The sequence below is a fragment of the Ursus maritimus genome, unplaced genomic scaffold, assembly GCF_017311325.1.
Source record: "Ursus maritimus isolate PB19 unplaced genomic scaffold, ASM1731132v1 scaffold_14, whole genome shotgun sequence".
Taxonomy (NCBI): domain Eukaryota; kingdom Metazoa; phylum Chordata; class Mammalia; order Carnivora; family Ursidae; genus Ursus; species Ursus maritimus.
Window position 1 is genome coordinate 68,662,823 of NW_024423786.1, and position 18,127 is coordinate 68,680,949.

General features: G+C 61.7%; 2 protein-coding genes across 2 annotated transcripts in view; one reads left to right on the top strand and one right to left on the bottom strand.

Annotated features, from left to right (window-relative positions):
* Positions 1-18,127, bottom strand: part of LOC103658544 (sodium/glucose cotransporter 5) — a 58,978-nt gene that overhangs the window by 20,857 nt on the left and 19,994 nt on the right. The gene's annotated exons all lie outside the window — the stretch shown is intronic.
* Positions 1-18,127, top strand: part of FAM83G (family with sequence similarity 83 member G) — a 28,955-nt gene that overhangs the window by 4,622 nt on the left and 6,206 nt on the right. The window contains exons 2-3 of the mRNA XM_008685987.2: positions 9,972-10,139; positions 17,846-17,970. Of these exons, the coding sequence (XP_008684209.2) occupies positions 9,972-10,139; positions 17,846-17,970 (293 nt within the window). The remainder of the gene's footprint in view (positions 1-9,971; positions 10,140-17,845; positions 17,971-18,127) is intronic.

Genomic DNA, 18,127 nt, shown 5'->3' on the forward strand with positions numbered 1-18,127 from the left:
GGGGGGGGGGGGGGGGGGGGGGAAGCGGCATCTTGGCTGTACTCTCTGGGCCCTGCCCCTCATGGGAGCATTGGCGCCTTGCTGCTGCCCCCAGCTTGACTCAGGACAGTAAAAGCCTTTTCATGAGGCTCCTTGTCCCCATCAGGCTCCCAAACACTGGGCTCTCCTGGGGGAGGGGAGTGGGGGGGCGGGGAGAAGGCTGACCACACCGGGACTGGGGAGAACAGGGCGCCCCGAAGCTGAGCTCCCTGCGGGTCCCCTGGAGCAGGAGGGAGGGCTCTCATCTCCCCTGAGCTCCGTGGCCCCAAGGCTGTCCCCTGGAGGCCCCAGGGTAAGGCCCACGGAGCATGCGGCACGGGCTGGAGCCCAGGAGGAACAGTGGCCAGGCCCAGGCTCACGGCAGGAAGCCAGGGAGGGGCCTCCTGCCTGCCCCTGCGATTCCCAGCCCAGGCCCAGGGCCCTGGCCTGCAGGTGGGGAACGATCTGATAACATCATCCCAGGTGTCAGCTCCGGCCTCTCCAAAGGCTTCCTACCCAACGGCGTTTGCATCCTAATTGAGAGTTTGAGGAGAGCCAGGAGCCGCTCTGCCAGGAGGAGGGCCCACACCTCGGCCCTGCGCACGCTGCCAGCCTCCCGCAGCCAGCGCTGGGGCAGGCAGCCTCCCTGCTGCTGGGACAGCCCTCCCTCCCGTGACCTGTGAGGTGGGGTCTGTCGTTGTACTCCTGTCCCAAGTGAGGAGCCTGAGCTTAGGGCGCTAAGAGTGGGCCCGCTGGCCTTCACATGAGGGTCTCTGGTCTGGCGGGCCTGCATGGCACTCCTGGTTTCCCGGGTTTGGCAGGCTCATGCTGAGGCCAAGAGCCCTCTCCCTGGGCCAGCAGAGAGGGGCCAGTCCTCTCACAGTCCCCTCGCTCTCCTGTCCGGCTCAGCCACCCCCTTGCTGCATGACCTTGGGCCTCAGTGTCTTCATCTGCAAAATGGGGACTGGGCCTTTGTCTTGCAACAGTAAGACTTGGGAGCGCCCACGAGCTCCTGAGTGATCCGATAATGCCGAGCAAGGGGCAGGGCGTCCCCTCCACACCAGGACCCTGCCCTGCGTCCTGGCAGGCTCCGGCCTGCGTGGGCTGCACTAGCCTCCTTCCTTCGTGGCTTCCGAATGCTCGCCAGGCTTAGACGTCTCCCCAGGCTAAATGCAGTGCAGGGCGGTGGGAAGAGGGGCTTCCAAACCACCCAGACCGATGGCCAAGCCTCAGCTCTGCTGTCACCCAGCTGTGCGACCCCAGGATAGTCACTTCGCCCCTCTGACCCTCGGTTCCTGCCTCCTCGTTGCCACGGTGATGCCAGCACCCGCCTCAGTGTTGTGGCGAGAGTACAGTGTGGCGTCTGGCACTGAGCCAGCATTTCGTAAACGCGAGTTCTCTCCTCCCCACCTTCATCCTCCGCTCTCTCCTGACAGCCTCGCTCTGGGAATAGTCTGGGTTGCAAAGTGGTGAGCTCCCCGTCCTGGAGGAGTTCAAGCAGGGGCTTGCTGGAATGCAGCAGAGACGAGTGGCCTCAGGCTTTCTCTGGCTTGCAGTGTGACCTTGGGCAAGTCCTTTCCAGGCCAGTCTTCCTGGGGGATTTAGACGCTCAGTGACACCACAGCGCCTGTCACTCCTGGACCCCAGGAAACCTGAGGTTTTACAGGCTTTCAACTTCATGAGTCTGAGATATTCTGTGTTGAAAATTCTCAGCTGGTGCGGTTCACTGATGACTGTGTGGGGGTCTGGTGGGCTGGACGTTTTGCCTGCAGGCCTGGAAGCTCGCAGGCCTCGGAGGCCCCTTGGGGCCGGTGGGAAGGGGGCGGGACCTGTCCTCTCGGCTCATCCACAGGCACAGCCCCGGTCACCTGACGGCCCTCCCCCACACTCTGCCGGCCCCTCTCCCCTGCAGCATTCCTGAGCCTTGGTGAGGAGGCCGATGTCTATCTGGGGAGGGCTGGAGACTCAGGGCAGGGCCCATGCTGCTGGGCTGGGCTGGGCTGGGCTGGGCCCCTGGACAGAGGGCTCTGGGTGTGACCAGTATGCGCCTCTTGACCCCATCCTGCTGCAGCCATTTGGCACTCAGGAGGCCCGAGCCTCCTTTAATTGGCCTTAATGAGGCTTCTGTTTTAATAGTCCAGAGGGTGGGGAAGGCGCCAGGGTTGATGAATGTCAGAGGGGAGAGACGCAGGTTACCCAATGCATCCCCCCGTGTTGCCGAGAAGAGAAGCTGAGGCCGTCCGTGGGCCACCCAGGGAAGGAATGGCAGAGCCAGGAGGCCCAGGGCCATTTACCTTCTGGGCAGAGCTGATGGTCAAGAGTTTGTTTCAGGACCCAGGGTGGGCTCCAGGGGGCGGGGGCGGCAGGTGGATTCAGCTAGAATGTACACAGGATCCCCGCCAGGGGAAGAGCCCAAAGCAGGAGGCCTCTGCCACCAGCTGACCATGTGGCTCTGGGACAGGGACTCCCTTTCTGGAAAATGGGAGCGGTCCTTGCTGCCTCTCCTTAATCCCTGGAAAAGGGACACCTGCGTGAGTGTCAGAAAGCTGGCCGGGGGGGCGCCTGGGTGGCTCAGTCGTTAAGCGTCTGCCTTCGGCTCAGGGCGTGATCCTGGCATTCTGGGATCAAGCCCCACATCAGGCTCCTCCGCTGGGAGCCTGCTTCTTCCTCTCCCACTCCCCCTGCTGTGTTCCCTCTCTCGCTGGCTGTCTCTCTCTCTGTCAAATAAATAAATAAAATCTTTAAAAAAAAAGCAAGCAAGCAAGCAAGCTGGCCTGGTTCTCCCAACCCTGGCTTGGATCAGCAGGTGTTATGACCTACACAGACTCCCTCCCTGGGAGGCAGGACCAGGCTGTTCCCTCGGTGACAGACCTCTGGAACCAGAGGATGGGCACACTGGTTTGGAGAGTGCCAGAAGTCAGGAGGAGCACCCCCCACAGTGGGGCTCCTAGGAGCCCTCCCCAGTGCCTGGAGAAACTTCTAGGCCTTTCAGTCTCCTTAATCCTGCTAGCACCAGGGAAGGGGGGTGCAGGGCCATGTCGAGGACATGGGAGACTGAGGCACTGCAGCCAGATGGCAGGGGGTGTAGGGTGGGAGGGGGTAGGAGAGTAACTCTGCCCTTCCAGTGAGGGAGGGGCAGCCTGTGCCTCCACCAGGCAGACAGCTGTCATCCTCTGGAGTCTCAGCCCCTCCATGTGTACGGGGGGTGATAACGGCCGTGCAGGTCTGCCCGGGGATGAATTCTCTCAGCATCTGTAGGTCTGAAAAAGTCCTTGTTTCCTTTTTAGTTTGGAAAGCTATTTTCCCTGGGTAGAGAATTCTAGGATAACTGCTTTTGCATTTAGTGCCTTACAGATGTTGCTCCCGTGTTCCTGGCTTGCGATGATACTGTAGAGAAGTCTGTTTATCTCTCTTCCTCATTATGTAATGGTCTTTTCCCCTCTGGCTGCTTTTCAGATTTTCTCTTTATCACGGGCTTAAAATGATGTGATTCTGATGTGCCTTGGTGAGGTTTTTTCCCTGTCTGTCTGCTTGGAAGCCCCTGAACTTCCCTGACCGTGGATGGATAGTTTTCTTCAAATGTGGAAAAATTATGGAATTATTTTTTCAAACATGTTTCTGTCTTATCCACCCCTTCTCCACCTCGGCACCTTTTGAGACTCTAGTTTTGTGTATCCTAGACCCTCTAGGTGGACTCCCCCATTCACTGATGCTCTTAGCCGATCCTGGTTTGTCAGTCCCTTTCCATGGGTCATTTTGGATCATTTCTACTGATGTGTCTTCAAGTTCACTCATCTTTTCTTCTATGGTGTCTAATCTGTTATTCATCCCATCCAGTGTCTTTTTCATCTTAATTGTTGCTAGTTTCACATCTTGGGGTTCAGTTTGGTGTTTTTTAAGCTTTATTAGGTGGGACCAGGGCAGATTTAGCCCAGGCTAGGATTTGGACTACGGTCCATATGCGATCACAGCAGAGTCGAGTGTGTCAGAGCCATATGGCCTGCAAAGCCTGAAGTATTTACTATGTGGCCTTTACAGAAAAAGTTTCTTGACCTCTGGTCTAGGGCTTATTTGTCCATTACTCAGGTAATACCCTTCTGAGGACTCTCCTGCAGGCCCTGAGTCTTAGAGGGGTCTGCAGTCTAGCCGAGGGGAATGGAAATGACTCCTGCGTCCTGCGTGAGCAGCGGTGACCGTTCCAGCTGCCTTTTTCCAGCAGTTTTGTCCCAGCCTAGGTGGTTTCCTCCGTGCATGTGACGCTCAGTCACCAGCTGAAGGCTCAGAGGGACACCCTGTGTAGGTGTCTGGTGTCCGCTCCCTGCAGCCCTCTCTCCCCCAGTATTCTGTCCTGAAAATTCTGGCGACCGTGCTCTGAGCACACCCTGTCTCCTCAACTCAGGGAGACTGCCGGACTCCACCAGGGCCCGTCCCCATGCTGTGGCTCGGAGGAAGCTGAGGCAATCCTGGGGCCGATCTCACCTGTTTCTCTTCTCTCAAGGAGCACTGTGCTTGCTGCAGTCCTGTTGGCGAGAGTTTCATAGATTTTGCCTATTTCCGTGGTGGGTTTTGTTTTGTTTTGTTTTATGGTTAAGGCAGGAAGGTTAGCATAGGCTCTGTTATTCTGCCATGGCCGGAAGTGGAAGTTGAACCCAGGGTGTTGATGGCCATTGTTTGAAACCTTAGAACAGCCCGCAGCATTCTCCATGTCGTCCCCGTGAGTTACCAGGTGCCACCAGCCTTCCAGCTGGCACAGAGGGGAGTGGAGAAGACGGTGAGTGATGATTCCTGGCCTGTCCATCCCAGAGGGTGCCATGGGTCAGGTGGGTCAGGACTCCAGTCGGTGCGATGAGGCAAGAAAGTGGCACCTGCCGAGCAAAGGCTCTTGGGCCCCAAGCTGGCTCTGTGCCTGCGTTAATTCCCTCTGCCCACCAACAGCTGGGCAGGTGGGCATTGTTACCGCCCCCTGAGGAGACTAAGGCTCTTGCCCGGGGTCACACGTCTTCCCAGGACAGTCTGCAGCCCATGCCGCCACCATCTGGATGTCTATCAGGGCCTTAGCGTGACAGACCCAGAGCTCTGAGGCTCTCTTCACCTGCAACACTTTGCAGGTGGTGACACGAGGCCCATGGAGGGCCAGCGGCTTGCGTGCTTGTGCCCTGCTGCTTCTGGGCTCCAGGGTGCGGGGGTCGTGTCTGTCTCCCCGGTCTGCTCTGGAGCCCTTCGAAGGGAGAGACCAGGGCTGCCTCTCTCTCTCTGAGCCTCCTCCACGCAGCTGCATGTCCAGGGAGGGTGGGGCAGGTGTTACAGAGGGAACTCCAGGTGGGGACCTGCTGGACCCTGACCCGACTCTCAGAGTCCAGGCCTTCAGGAGACGGCATGCCACGCGGCCGGTTGCTGCGGCATTTCCAGAACTGGAGACGTGGTGCGTGCCCAAATGGCAGAGAGCAGCTGGGAGCATGGCTCCAGGCCCGGTGTTTCAGGGGCGAGTCAGCGGGGTCAGGGCCCCCCAGGGAGAGATGTTGCCGCCAAGGCTGGGCCCACGGCCAGCGGTCTTCCAGCTGAGTGTGGAACCCCTGCGCTGTCTCACCCCTGCCCTTCCTCCCCCAGGGCTTCCACAGACCTGCTCTACCCAGTGGGCCTGTGAGAACACTTCCGCTCCAAGAGTGGCTTGTGTGGTCACGGGGAATCCACAGAACAGCGCCGGGGGTGCTGGGTACTGCCGGCGGGGTGTCTGCCTGCCAAGGCCGGTGGGGCAGAGGGAGGCGGGGCGGCGGTGGGCACCGCAAGATGCTCCAGCTGGCCCAGACAAGCCAGATGGAGCACCTGGGCAGGGCCCAGGGAGTCGAGGATCCCTCGGCAGCTCCAGCCTTGGGCCTCGCATCCACCTTCCCCGTTTTACAGATGAGGAGACAGATGCAGAGAGAGACACGGCTCACGCAGGGCCGGAGCCTAGCTTGGAGCCCGGAGCTCCAGCTCTGGGCCCCCTCTGCACTTGCCCAGGGGCTCAGATGGCTGCGGCGGCCCAAGAGGGATGGGGGGGGACACTGGCACCCCCTGCCTGTGCCACCGGCACCAACAGTAGGCATTACAAGGCTTCGGGCTGTGTCTGTTCGGGGCTGCAGCCATGGGTGGGGGGCTGCTGCTCCTTGGTGGCTCAGACGCTGCCCCCCCTTGTTCAAGTCCCCCAGTAACCACCTGGACGATGGCAGTGCTCGTGGTGGGGGCGTGGGAGGTTGTGCCAGAGATTGGATTGGGGAAGGCGTGGGAAAAGGGGGCGTGGGGAACCACCAGAGAAACGTATTTTGGGAGCTTGCATGTCCTGCACCCCCAGAGAGCCACGGGGGCATTTGGGTCTAAAGTGCTCTCAAGCCCAGTGCCTGTACCGAGCCCTGCCGTGTTCGCCTCTGCTGCAGCCTCCCCAACGTCTGTAATACTGCACGGCTGGCCCCGCTCTGGGACACAGCCATCCTCCTGGTCCCCCGCACGCCGTGCTGCCCTTTGGGGCTGAGACCCGGGATGGTTGTCACAGGTGTCTGGCCTCTCCTGGTTCTGTGCCTTCAAGAAAGGACTTGCCCATCAGTAAGACCCACAGGGACCCCAGGAGACCTTCCTTCCCTGGGAGCTGGCCCGTGTGTTCTGTGTGGGTTCTGTGTTGTGGGGCGGGCGCTGCCCCCTCTGTTCCCCAGCGACGCCGGGCCCGGGATACGGGATGCGCGCCTGCCTGCGACCCCACCCCCGGCTACTGGGCAGTGGGTCCGGCTGCTCACACGGACACGCTGGTTCCTGTGGTCGTGAGGCGCGAGCTTCAAAGCTGGGACCCAGGCCCCCTGCCTCTTGCCCAGTGCAGTGTCTTAACACATGGGGGGCAAGGGTAGTCTCGATTCCAGCCTCCCCTCCACCGTCTCCACAGCTTTGGCCGTGGCCTTGTCCGGGGCCCCTACAGGGTCTGTGGGAGCTGGGGCTGCAGGGAGCAGCTGCTGTATCCCTCGAGGTGGGGCCAGCAGCTTTGTGCTCCGGCCACGACGTGTGGGCTGGAGAGACCATAGCAGTGAGCCAGGCGGACACCCGCATTTGGGCAGATCCAGAAACGAGGGGCCCGAGAGAGGGGCCGTGGCTAGTCCCGGGCTTCCCTCAGTCCTGTGACCCAGACCATTCGGTCGCATCCTCAGTTGGCAGCAGCTCCCTGAGGCCCACCTTAGACCAGGCCGCATGCCGGCTTCGAATGGGGCTCTCCCCTGGATAAAGTCCCAGTGTCACAGGCAAGCTGGGCCACCCAAACAGATAATTAGGCAAGGGAGTGAATCCGTCCGTGCCTCAGTTTCCTCATCTGTAAAATGGGAACAGCAACCGCTGCCTCACCGCGTGTTTGAGGGCTGAACTTTACACCATCCCGCAGCGCAAGGGCCCTGGACTGGCTCTCAGTTTTGAGCAGAAGGCGTTCTGGGTGGGGCGCAAGACCCGGGTTCTAGCCTCAGGTGTCTGGCCCCAGCTCTCCCATGTATGGAACGGGGAACAGCATGCAGGATGGGGGGGCCTCCGAGAAACCTCTGTGACTCAGACTGGACAAGCTGCGGGGCCTCCATGGGGAGCACCACGCCCCCTCCCCTAGCATCATCCCAGTGCCTAGGGAGCGCCAAGCACCCCTCCCCACTCCCAGTATCAGCTGGCACCTGTTAGAAGCCCTCATTTAACCTCCCCCTGGCCCCGAACCCAGTGCCTGGGGAGAGCCAGCGCTCAGCCCCGGGACCCCATGGGAGGGATCCACCATCGGGGGGCAGGCCCCAACAGGTCCAGTCCAGTGATCCAGCAGACGATCCCTGGATCCAATACTCTACCTGCCGGAGGGAGACATGGGGAAGGACACACGAGGAGTGGGTCCTGCTGGGGCACGTCCCCTAGCCCAGGCCCAGGGCAAGTCCCCATCTGCGACGGCGGGCGGAGCCTGGAAGCAGTCCTGACCAATCTGGTGGGGGACGGCGGTGACAGGGGAGCAGGGGGTGATGTGATGTCTGCCTCCAAGGAGAAAGGTGTCGGCTGCGCCCTTCCCAGGGTGGCACGTGAAGCTGTTTGCCTCCAGGAGCACCTTATCCAAGGGGTTCCCAGGGCTGGCTCTGGGGCTGTGGGGTCCCAGGCGAGGAAGTCCCTGCTACCACCCCACCCACCTCAAGGTCTCTCCATACTCAACTGGTGAAATCCAAGGCCGTTATGAGCCCACCCAGCCGTCCTTGCGTCTCATCTGTCCCCCCCAGCCTCCTTGCCACCTTCTCGCCGAGCAATCTCTGGCTTTTCCTTAAACACCTCCTGGGATGGGGAGGTCACTCCCTATCAAGACCCCTGTCTCACTTTGGGTCAAAAAGCGCCTCCGTTGCCTTCCCCCTGCTTGTCCTAGCCCCTGCAGAGACTGTCCCCGCGCCCTCTGCCCCACCTGAAACAGTCCCTCAGACACCCAAAGTCAGCGAAGGGTTGTCCCCCAGAGAACAGTCAGTCCTGGGCCTCAGCCGAGCTGTGCCAGAGCCCTGCTGGTCCTGCAGCTCCCCTGCCCCCTGGGACTTCAGAGAAAGCTGGGCCCAGAGAAGCTAGGTGTCTTGCTTGGGGTCACACAGATCGTGTCCAGGGCAGGGCAGGGAGGAGCCCTCGTGGGCCTGCAGGGGCGAGCCGGGTGAGCTCCCGGAGTGTGCGGACTCATCCCCAGCAGGTCCCAGGCTGCCTGTCCTTCACCCTGCACCTACAGATCCCAGTCGGACCACCCTCGCGGTGGGGGTGGCGGTGAGCTTGGCTTCCTAGCGGGCCTGGGTAGGTTCTAGCCTGACCACACTGCCACCTCATTGTAAGCTGAATCCCTGGCCTCTTAAGTCTTCTCCAGAAGGTTATCGGGCCCTGGAAGGGGCAGTCGCACTGGTCTCAAAGGGCTGGAGGGGCTGGATGTCTGTGTTAGTTGTTAGCCTCAGGCCCCAGCCCCATGAGCTCCCTTCGGCTGCCCAGTAGGATGGGGGCGGGGGGTGATGAGAGAGAGGGCCAAAGATGGTCACTGAGCCCTGGCCGTCCCAGGCATCTGCTGATTAACCCCAAGGCACATGAGCTCATCCCAACCACCCTGCTCTTCCGCTACGCCTGTCACTGCCCACGTGGGACTAGGGCTTGGGGTAGATGCACTCTGACCTCTGGAGCCCCAACCTGAGCCAGGTCCAGGAGGCTGGAGGTCTGCTGTTGCGGGGACAGATGTTGTCACATGATAGAACACACGTGCCAGTTTGGGCTCCGTTCAGACAGGAGAGGTAGTCGTGGAAAGCCTGGCCAAGTCCGTGCCAGCCCGGGGACACACAGGTGACCTCAGGAATGCCCGTGCCACCTGCTGCCTTTCTGGCTGTTGACACATCCGGTTCCACTCGGCGTCCCAGGGTGGCAGGTGGCAGTGATGGTGTGGGCTGCTCTGGCTCAGGAACAGTGAGCCAGGAAGGGACCACACGGGGCACCCCCCCCCCTTAGCCCTGCTACCCATGAGGATCGCAGGCTGCGCCGGGGGCTGGCCCCAGCACGCTCCCCACCTCGGGATGCAGACCCTGCCTGGCTCGCAGGCACTGTCTCCTCCCTCCTCGGGTCTCATTGGCCAGGACACGGGGATATGGTTTCTGGCGACTCGTATTACAGGGACGTTGTGTGTGCCGAATGTGCTTCTCCAGTCCCGCGGCCCCAGGGTCCAGTCTGGGCCACTGATTGAGAATCTCGTACCCTAAACGTTGAACCCTAGAACTTCGGGACCAGAGAGGCCCCCAGCCCATCGCTGCCCAGTCCCAGTGCTGAGGCTTGGGGTGGGGGCAGGGCTAGCAGGGGCGCCCAGAGAGTGTGGTGGGTGTGGGAGGGCTGTGCGTCCTGCCGGGGCACCTGTCCCCGTTGCCGCGCCGCCTGTCGCTGCGGCCGCACCCCCAACAGCTCTGGTCTCTTCGTGCTCCCAGGTGATAGCCGTGGTCATGGACATGTTCACCGACGTGGACATCTTCAAGGACCTGCTGGACGCCGGCTTCAAGAGGAAGGTGGCCGTGTACATCATCGTGGATGAGAGTAACGTCAAGTACTTTCTGCACATGTGCGAGCGCGCCCGTATGCACCTGGGGCACCTCAAGGTGAGCTGGCTGGGCAGGAATGAACCAAGCGGTCACTCAGTGGGTCAACAGACACTTGGAGCTCCTGCCTGCTGGGGACGGAGCCCTGTGCCGGGCACAGAGAGTTCAGTCATCCTAGAGCCTCCTGCCGAGTGGTCACCTGACCTCCGCCTGACCGCACAGAGGGACAGGACACTGCCTCCGACGGTCAGAGATAAGATAAACGTTGGTTAAGGGCTGAGTCGGTGCTGGAGCCGACGCACGGGGCTGTATCATGTGTGATTTCCTAGCACCACAGGCCACGTTGATTACCTGTCTTTGCTTGCATGCCTCCAGTGACAGGGGGCTCACCCCCCAGGCTCCCGCAGCTCACGTCCTATCTGGAGAGCTCTGACTCCCAGGAAGTTATTTTTTGGGGCTTAAGCCGGAATCTGTCTCTGTACGATGTCCACCCGCCGGTTTTAGGATCGGGCTCTGGCAGAGGCAGCTTCCTCGGGCTGAGGTCTGGGAAGGCTTCCTTGATGGCTGCAGAGTTGAATAAATTTGAGGAGGGAGAGCAGGGTCGAAAGGGCTTTCTAGGGAAGGACGCCGTGGAGCAGAGGTGGAGGGATCATGATGAACTTGGGTTCTTAGCAGGGCTTTGCTGTGTCTTTGAGCTCATCTCCTCCTGTCTCTGGGCTCCAGGATCTCATTGGTCCCGAAGAAGGACAGATGAGCCACTGTGGTTGGGCTCTTGCACTCACACACCCTGCATTTGATCCCGTGTTTGGGGGCAGGAAGAGCCCTCCTTCCACCCAGCTGTCGCTTGGCACCAACTGCATGCAGCACGGTCCCCAGAGAGAACGGATCAGTATGCATGACAACAGCAGATACTTGCCCAGAATTTGGCTTGGGTCAGCCCCATCCTAGACACTTGACGTGGTTAATTTATTTACTCCGCATGACGACCCATAGGGGGATAGGGCAGTTGTTCCCATTTTACAGATGAGGAATTGAGGCACCTGTCCAGGTGGGGAGTGGGGGCCAGCACCAGAGTCCCTGGCTGAGCCCCAGCTTCTGACGGGTCAGATTTCCTTGGGCTTCTGGTCTGTGATCCAAACACAATCCCCGGAGAAGGGGCGACGCCAGGCTAGTTAACAAGGGGCTGGGCTCCTGTGCCTGTAATTTGTCGGTATTCGTCAGGTATGCCCACCTATCCCAGCTGAGCCCTTTCAAGTGGCTATGAGCTCTCCCGGCGGCGAGTCTGTGGCTGTTGGGACATTTTTATGTGGTCTCCCTGGTGGGTTGACCCCAAGCCCCACGCTCACCCAGAGCGCTGCCCGCCGTGTAATTAGCACCGAGAATGGACTCCCGGGGCAGACAGCTCATGCTGGAGAGGTCCAGAGTGTAGGAAAGGCATCTTTTGAAAGGTGACTTCCAGAAGCCTCTGGCCCGTGGGCAGCACATCAGAGAGCCTCCAGGCCCACCCCCACTGCACTCTTGACGTGAGCTAGGTGGGTGCTTTACACGCGTCGCGTGGCTCAGCCCCCATGCGCGTGCCTGGTGTGGGATGAAGATGCAGGGAGTGGGCTTGTCCATGCCGAGCGGGATCTGAACCCGGGACTGGCCTCGCCCCTGTCCAGTGTGTCTTCTCGGTAGGGAAGTCTCAAGTATAAGTCTGCTCAGAGCTCGCGGAGCTCCCTGGAAGTGGGAGGCAGGCAGGACTGGGTGGAGAACGCGGCCCTGGGGGCTGCTCGCTCCCTCCCTGGGAGGTTGGCTCCTGCCCCTCACTGCTCGGCCCCCCACCTGCCCTCTGCTCCCCGGTGTGATTGGGGGCCTCAGAATCTGCAGCCCCGCAGCTTCATGGGGCCTGAAATGCCCAAGCTGGAAGGGGCCTTGAGGGCCACCCAGACCAAGTTCCCATGGGGCAGACGGGGAAACTGAGGCCTCAGGAAGGCTGTGACTTGCCCGAAGGCATTCCGCCAAGTCAGCGGCTGAACCTCTCCGCCAGTAATGAGAAGTTGGCACAGACCAGGAGGCCAAGATCCTTGGTGCCTGACGCCCCTGGCTGAGACTGCACCTGCCATCGGGGCGGCCCCGGTGCTGCCCACGGGGGCTCACCCTGCCGACCCGCGATGGGGCTTGGGCACGTGGCCCCACCTGTCAGAGCCTCCAGTGCCTCGTGGCCATAATGATTCCTCATGAGGTTGTTTGAGGATGAAATTAGAGGAGACAATGGTTATAAAAGCGTCCCATGTGCTAAGGGGAGTTACGCAGCTTCTGGCAATAACAAGAAATTATAAACCTCAGGCCCCGGGCAGGGGAGGGTGCGGTGTGCGGCCTCCCCCCACGCTTCAGCTTGAAATGAGGCCAGAGCCCGAAGCATGGGCGGGACAGCTCGAAGCAGGGGTCCCTGCTCACCGCCTCCGTGCTCTGGGGAACACAGCAGTGTCTGCAGAGATGTGCCGGATGCCACAGAGGGTCAGACCCCTTCGTGGGAAAGAATGGGTGACCCTGACCTCCTCGTTCTTGCTGTGGAGCGCACCCCCCCCCCAGCCTGGGCAGGTGGCCAGAGGCTCCCGTGCGCCCAGCCCTGGCCGTCACCTTGTCGAGGGCCTGCCCGCTCAGCCTACCTCCCTGCCCGCGGGCCAGCTGGGCCCGGACCTGTCTCAGGAGCACTTCCTTTGCCGGTAATCCCTGGGCCTGCCCTTGGCCGCCCGCCGCCCCTGCCCAGCTCTGCAGTGACCTGCCCTCAGCTCCTACGGGCCCGGGGTAGGCTGTGCCTGGTGGGGTCATCCTTGTGACCATGGGGGTGTCGGGCACCAGTCTGGGCAGTGCCGGGAGCCGGGACCGAGCCCTAGCTCTGCCACCTGCACTGTGACCCGGAGCAAAGAAACCGGATCTTTTTCAGCCTCAGTTTCCTTGTCTGAAAAATGGGAATTTCCCCATGTATTTGGCAGGGCTGCTCCGAAGAGTAAAGGAAGCCATGTGGGGGCAGGGCACTCAGTAGTGAACTCTCTCCCTGCCCTGTCTTTGAGCTCTCCTCATGGGACCCCAGCTCTGGTCTAAGAGCCACGGGGCTTCCCCTCCCCCTTGCATCTGTGTTCTGGCAGCCGGCTGGCCTCACCCCCTCACCTCCGGGCAGCCTGCTACCCCCACCCCAGCCTCGTGCCTCCTGAGCTCTGAGCTCACACAGCACATTCTGCAAACAGGGCTGCATTGCTTGGGTCAAGCGCATTCCTGCTTTCTAGGGGAGGTGGAGGGCCATGCGCCAGCACCTTCCCGGGTGTGAGGGTCCCAGCCGTCCCCAAGCACCCTGGCCTGCTGGCTCAGCTGGCCCCTGACTCCTGTAGGCAGGGAGTGTGGGAATGGGTGCCCTATATTACAAACAGAGAACAGGTCCAGAGAAGAGGACCCAGCCCGCTGGTCCCCACGGGGCGCAGCACCACACCAGGTGACCCAGTGACATTCAGGGTAAGCCTGAGGGCTGTCGGATGCCCCAGCGGCAGGGGGAGCTAGGGGAAAGTAGGCTGAGACAGGACCAGAGCAGCGAGACGCCTGGCTGATCTGAAAAGGTAGTGCCGCCAAACTGGAAAAACGGGCAGCCACTTGGGCTAAGGCCGGACCTCTGTTTGATGAACGAGGAAACTCCAGCCACCCTGGTGAGCATGCGGGGATTCAGCCTGTGGCTCAGGTTCCACGGCGGCCAGACCAGCCTGGCCCCGGTCTAGCGCCCGGGGCTTCCCCCACTGCTGTCCTGCCATCTCTGACCCTGGCCTGGCTCTGTAATGGACCGGGGGTGGCGTGGGGTGGGGGACGGTGCTTCTCAGCCAAGCGGGGTTTGCCTCACTTGGGCCATTTGTCACTGTTTGGAGGATTTTTTTAATGGTTGTGACTGGGAGGGGACTATTGGCGTCTGGTGGGTAGAAGCCAGGGACGCCATTAAACATGCCGTGTGCAGTGCGCAGCCCTTGCAACAGGGCATCGCCTGGCTCGGAATGTCAGCAGTGCTGGGGCTGAGCAGCGCAGCCTGGGGAAAGAGCCAGGAGCCCCTCAGATGTCAAGGTCCTGGAGTTGGGCTGGCTCAGTGCTGCCCCATCTCCTCTTCATGACAGCACGGGGAGGCCAGAGTGAGTGTTGCTCCCAGTCCCCCATTCCAGGCCCTTTAGAAGAGAGCAGAGGCGGGCTGGCTGCCCAGTACATGGGGACACGGGCTCTCTGTCCTCTGCAGTCTGCACAGCTGGCCTGATCTTGCTGTCACCAGCCAGGCCTGGTCAGGGTGTGTCTCTGGGCCTCCCAACTCCTCTTCGGGCCCAGGTGATGCCAGCAGGCCCCTGCAGAGACCCACCATGGGACAACTGGGGGCAGGACCCCACCAACTAGGAGACCTTGGGCCGGTCATTCCCCCTCCCTGAGCTCCCCCAACCATCACATCTGGCTGACAGTCCTGGCCTCCCTGGGCCTGACCCACGACATTCTAGGTATTTTCTGGTCCTCCATGTCGGTCCCCTCTTTCCCCCACGAGCAGAAGGGGTCACGTCCTTTGTCACCTCACATTTGTAGAGCACCCATCAAGGGCTGGGCACCTCGCTGGCCCTCACCCCCCTGCATCGTGGCTTTAGTCAGGCTTCACAGCAGCCCCGAAGCAGAAAGCTGGGTGGGCCCACTTCACAGGTGAGAAAACTGAGGCCTACGGAGGCCCAGCTGGCATCCAGTTGGTGCCGGGACTGGAGCCATGTTTGACCAGAGCCCGAGCGACCCCCCTGGCTCCGGCAGGGGACTGGGATTGTCCCCTTTGCCTACCACCGGCCCACGTGGGCCCTGGGCAGCTTGGTACAGGGTCAGGTATCTTCTTGAGCAGAGGAGGCCCAGTGGGGGGTGCAGGCAGGGCCCCTGCAGGTCTAGTGCCCACCCCACCGTGCCCCACATGTGGTTGGGGCAGAAGCCACTCTTGGAGCGGACGGAGCAGTGCCCAGCCGTCCTCCCCTGCGGTCCTCTCAGGGACGGATCGCTGCCCCTCTTTCGGGCCCGGGGAAGCGGAGATTCCAGAGGGTCCCAGGCCTTGCCCCAGGCACCCCAGCGGAGCCAGCCCCGCTGTCCTCCACCCTGCCTGTTACATGCTCTGCTGGGGGTGCCCCGGGGCTCAGAGACAATGCGGCTTTGTGGGTTCCTCTACCTCTGCGCACCGAACCCCTGAGACATTACCTCATCTGGGCCAGGCCCCATGGGGCGGGGCCCACCCAGGAGCAAACAGGCAGGGGAGCTGCCATGATGGGAACAGGGGTGCAAGCCCCCACCTGCTGCTGGCCCCAGGACCGGATGGGCCTTAGAGTCTGAAGCCATCCATGCAGGGCACAGATGGGGAAACTGAGGCCCAGAGAGGGCCAGAGACCTGCTGAGAGTCACACAGCAAATCTGGCGGCGCCACGGCTGCCTCTCACAGGGGGTTGAGTCACTCTGAGATGTGGGTGGTGACCTTCTGAGCCCTTCATGGGGACAGGCTTTGGGGTGGGCGGGAGCAGACACGTGAGAGGGGGGTTGAGGCTGGTGTCTGTTCTCCCAGGCCGAGGAGAGGCCTGTGGCCCCAGCAGGCAGAGCTCTGGGCCAGGAGCCCACGGAAGCCACAGAGCTGGGCTGTGGTCGGGCACAGGTGACGGGGAAGGCCTCAAACCGCCTCCAGGATCTTTGTTCCAGCTTCTGGTCCCCAAGCACGCTCTGTGTTGGGTACGAAGTCACGAGCACTAATTGTCCTGGGTCATGGCCAGCTTCCTGCTGAGCTGGCTGGGTACAGACAGGCAGCCTGGGGGGGCAGGGGAGCCAGCCCTGGGAATAGAGGCTTATCTACCTACAGGGCTGGGCCCAACAACAAATGATAATTCAGCCCACGGCCAGGTGGGCATCCATGCCGGCCCCCTAACATCTGGATACTGCCCTGGGGCCGCCCAGCAGAGAGGGGTCTGGGACCTGTCACGGAAGGAACAGACACAGGAGTGCCCTCCTGCCCCCCGTTCACTTCATGCACCCTCCTGCTGGATGCCAGGACCACTTTGGAGAGGCAGCTCCAACCCCATCCCTTCTTGCTCTGAATCCTTCCATGGCTCCCTACTGACCCCAGGGCGGAGCCAGGCCCTTGAGCCGGGGTAGGGTCTTTCATCAGCATGTGGCTGAGCCCGCTCTGCAGGCTCTGTCGCCCACCCTCCTCCCGCGAAGGCCTCACTGCTGCCCTGGTTGCCAGGCCTTTGTGTTCCCACGTTCGGAATGCTGCACCCTCTTCCCACCCATCCCCACCTTCCGGATTTCAGCCTACCCGGGAGCCTCCCCAGCCCCCCCACTCCCCAGAGCTGGGGTTCTTATTCCTCTGCCTCCCCCCCTCCAGTGGGGGGTCCTCGTCACCATCCCCTCGGAGTGGGCGGGCAGTTAATAAACGAGGGCCAGCGAGTGGGGAAGGGTGACAGGCAAGTCACAGAAGGAGTAACCGCCCCGTGCCTCAGTCGGCACAGATCCCCTCTGGAGGGAGTGACTCCTGCCACAGGACCTGCAGACCGACCCGTCAGGATGCTGCCGAGGGAGGTCTTGCCCCGGGCAGGTGTCAGAGTCACTGGGGCTTGTGTTAAGCCTGAAACTCCCAGCCTGACACCCGCCCTCCAGAACCGTGTCTTTGGGTGGGGGCGGGGGGGGGGTTGCCGGGAGCCTGGGTTTCTCACACACGCCGGGACAATACTTGCGCCAATGGGCCCGAGGGTCTTTCCTATCCTGAGGCTCTACTTTGGTGTCCCCTCCACTCCTGGGTCTCAGCCAAGGCTCTCTTTGCCCTTCCTGGGGCCTGCCGTGCCCCAGCCCTGGCTTTTCACGCCTGGAAGGACCTCCTCCTGGTGGAAGGGGAGCCAGCACTCGGAGCCCCGCAGCGCCCCACAGAGGGCACACCAGGGAGGGAGGGAAGGTCCCTTCCATGGCCAGAGTCCAGAGAAAGGCAGGAGCGACCTGGCTGGGACACGAGGCTCGTGACACCTGGGAGACCCCGTCTCCTCCGTCCGGGTCTTGGCTCCCCTTCCGGTGGTCTCTCGGGGCCTTTCGAGCTTGCCCTGAGCCACAAGGCAAGCCCAGTGAGGAGTGGGGTTTGACCATTTACTGAACCACTGCTGGGTACCAGGCGCTGAGCTGGCCCGTCAGGAAGTAGGAGACTTTGCTGCGAGTCCCGTCCTCAGTGAGCAGGGCTCAGCAGGACAGTGAGACAGCCGTGTGGGGAAGGCGGGGAGAGGGGCCTGGCCGCTCACTCACCCTGGAAAGGCCACAGGCTTACCCAAAAGCAATACCCCGATCGCTGAAGGCAGGCCTCCCTCCCCCCGAGCTGCACAGCCCCCGTGGGACTTTTCCAGAACATGTCTTCATGCCCCTCCAGCTCAGAATCCTACAGCGACCTCCTACCACCTGCAGCGGCTTGTCCCATGCTGGCCTGGCCGCGCAGGTCTTGTCCTGCCCACGTCAGCTCTGTGGACACCCTTCAGGCCACGCCCAGACCATCCCATGCCACGCCCTGTCACTAGCCCCACCTTCCTTTCGAAAGTCTTCCCACCACTTTCTGCCTTGGCCCGGACCCTGTGGTCCTCACAGACACCACCCCCTTTCTCCAGCTCCCCCCTCCTCCCGGAAGCCCACCCTGAGCCCCGGGCAGAGACTGTCTCCCCTCCCCTCCGCCAGTGTGGTCAGTGCTGTGGTCATGTAATTCTGCCTCCTGTCCCCCAACACAGAATCTCAGGGTACGGAGCAGCGGGGGAACAGAGTTCTTCACGCGGTCGGCCACCAAGTTCAAGGGTGCCCTGGCCCAGAAGTTCATGTTCGTGGATGGAGACCGGGCCATCTGTGGCTCCTACAGGTGACTCTCCAGCTTTCCGGGGGCTGGGGACAGAGGTGGCTCCTGTTCCCAGCTGGTTTCTGCCCTTAATCCTGCCTTATGACACCCTGGTTATTCCGGTTCATGGGTCCCAAAACTGCTGAGGTGTGAGCGGGGCTGGGGCACGCCCGCACGCCGC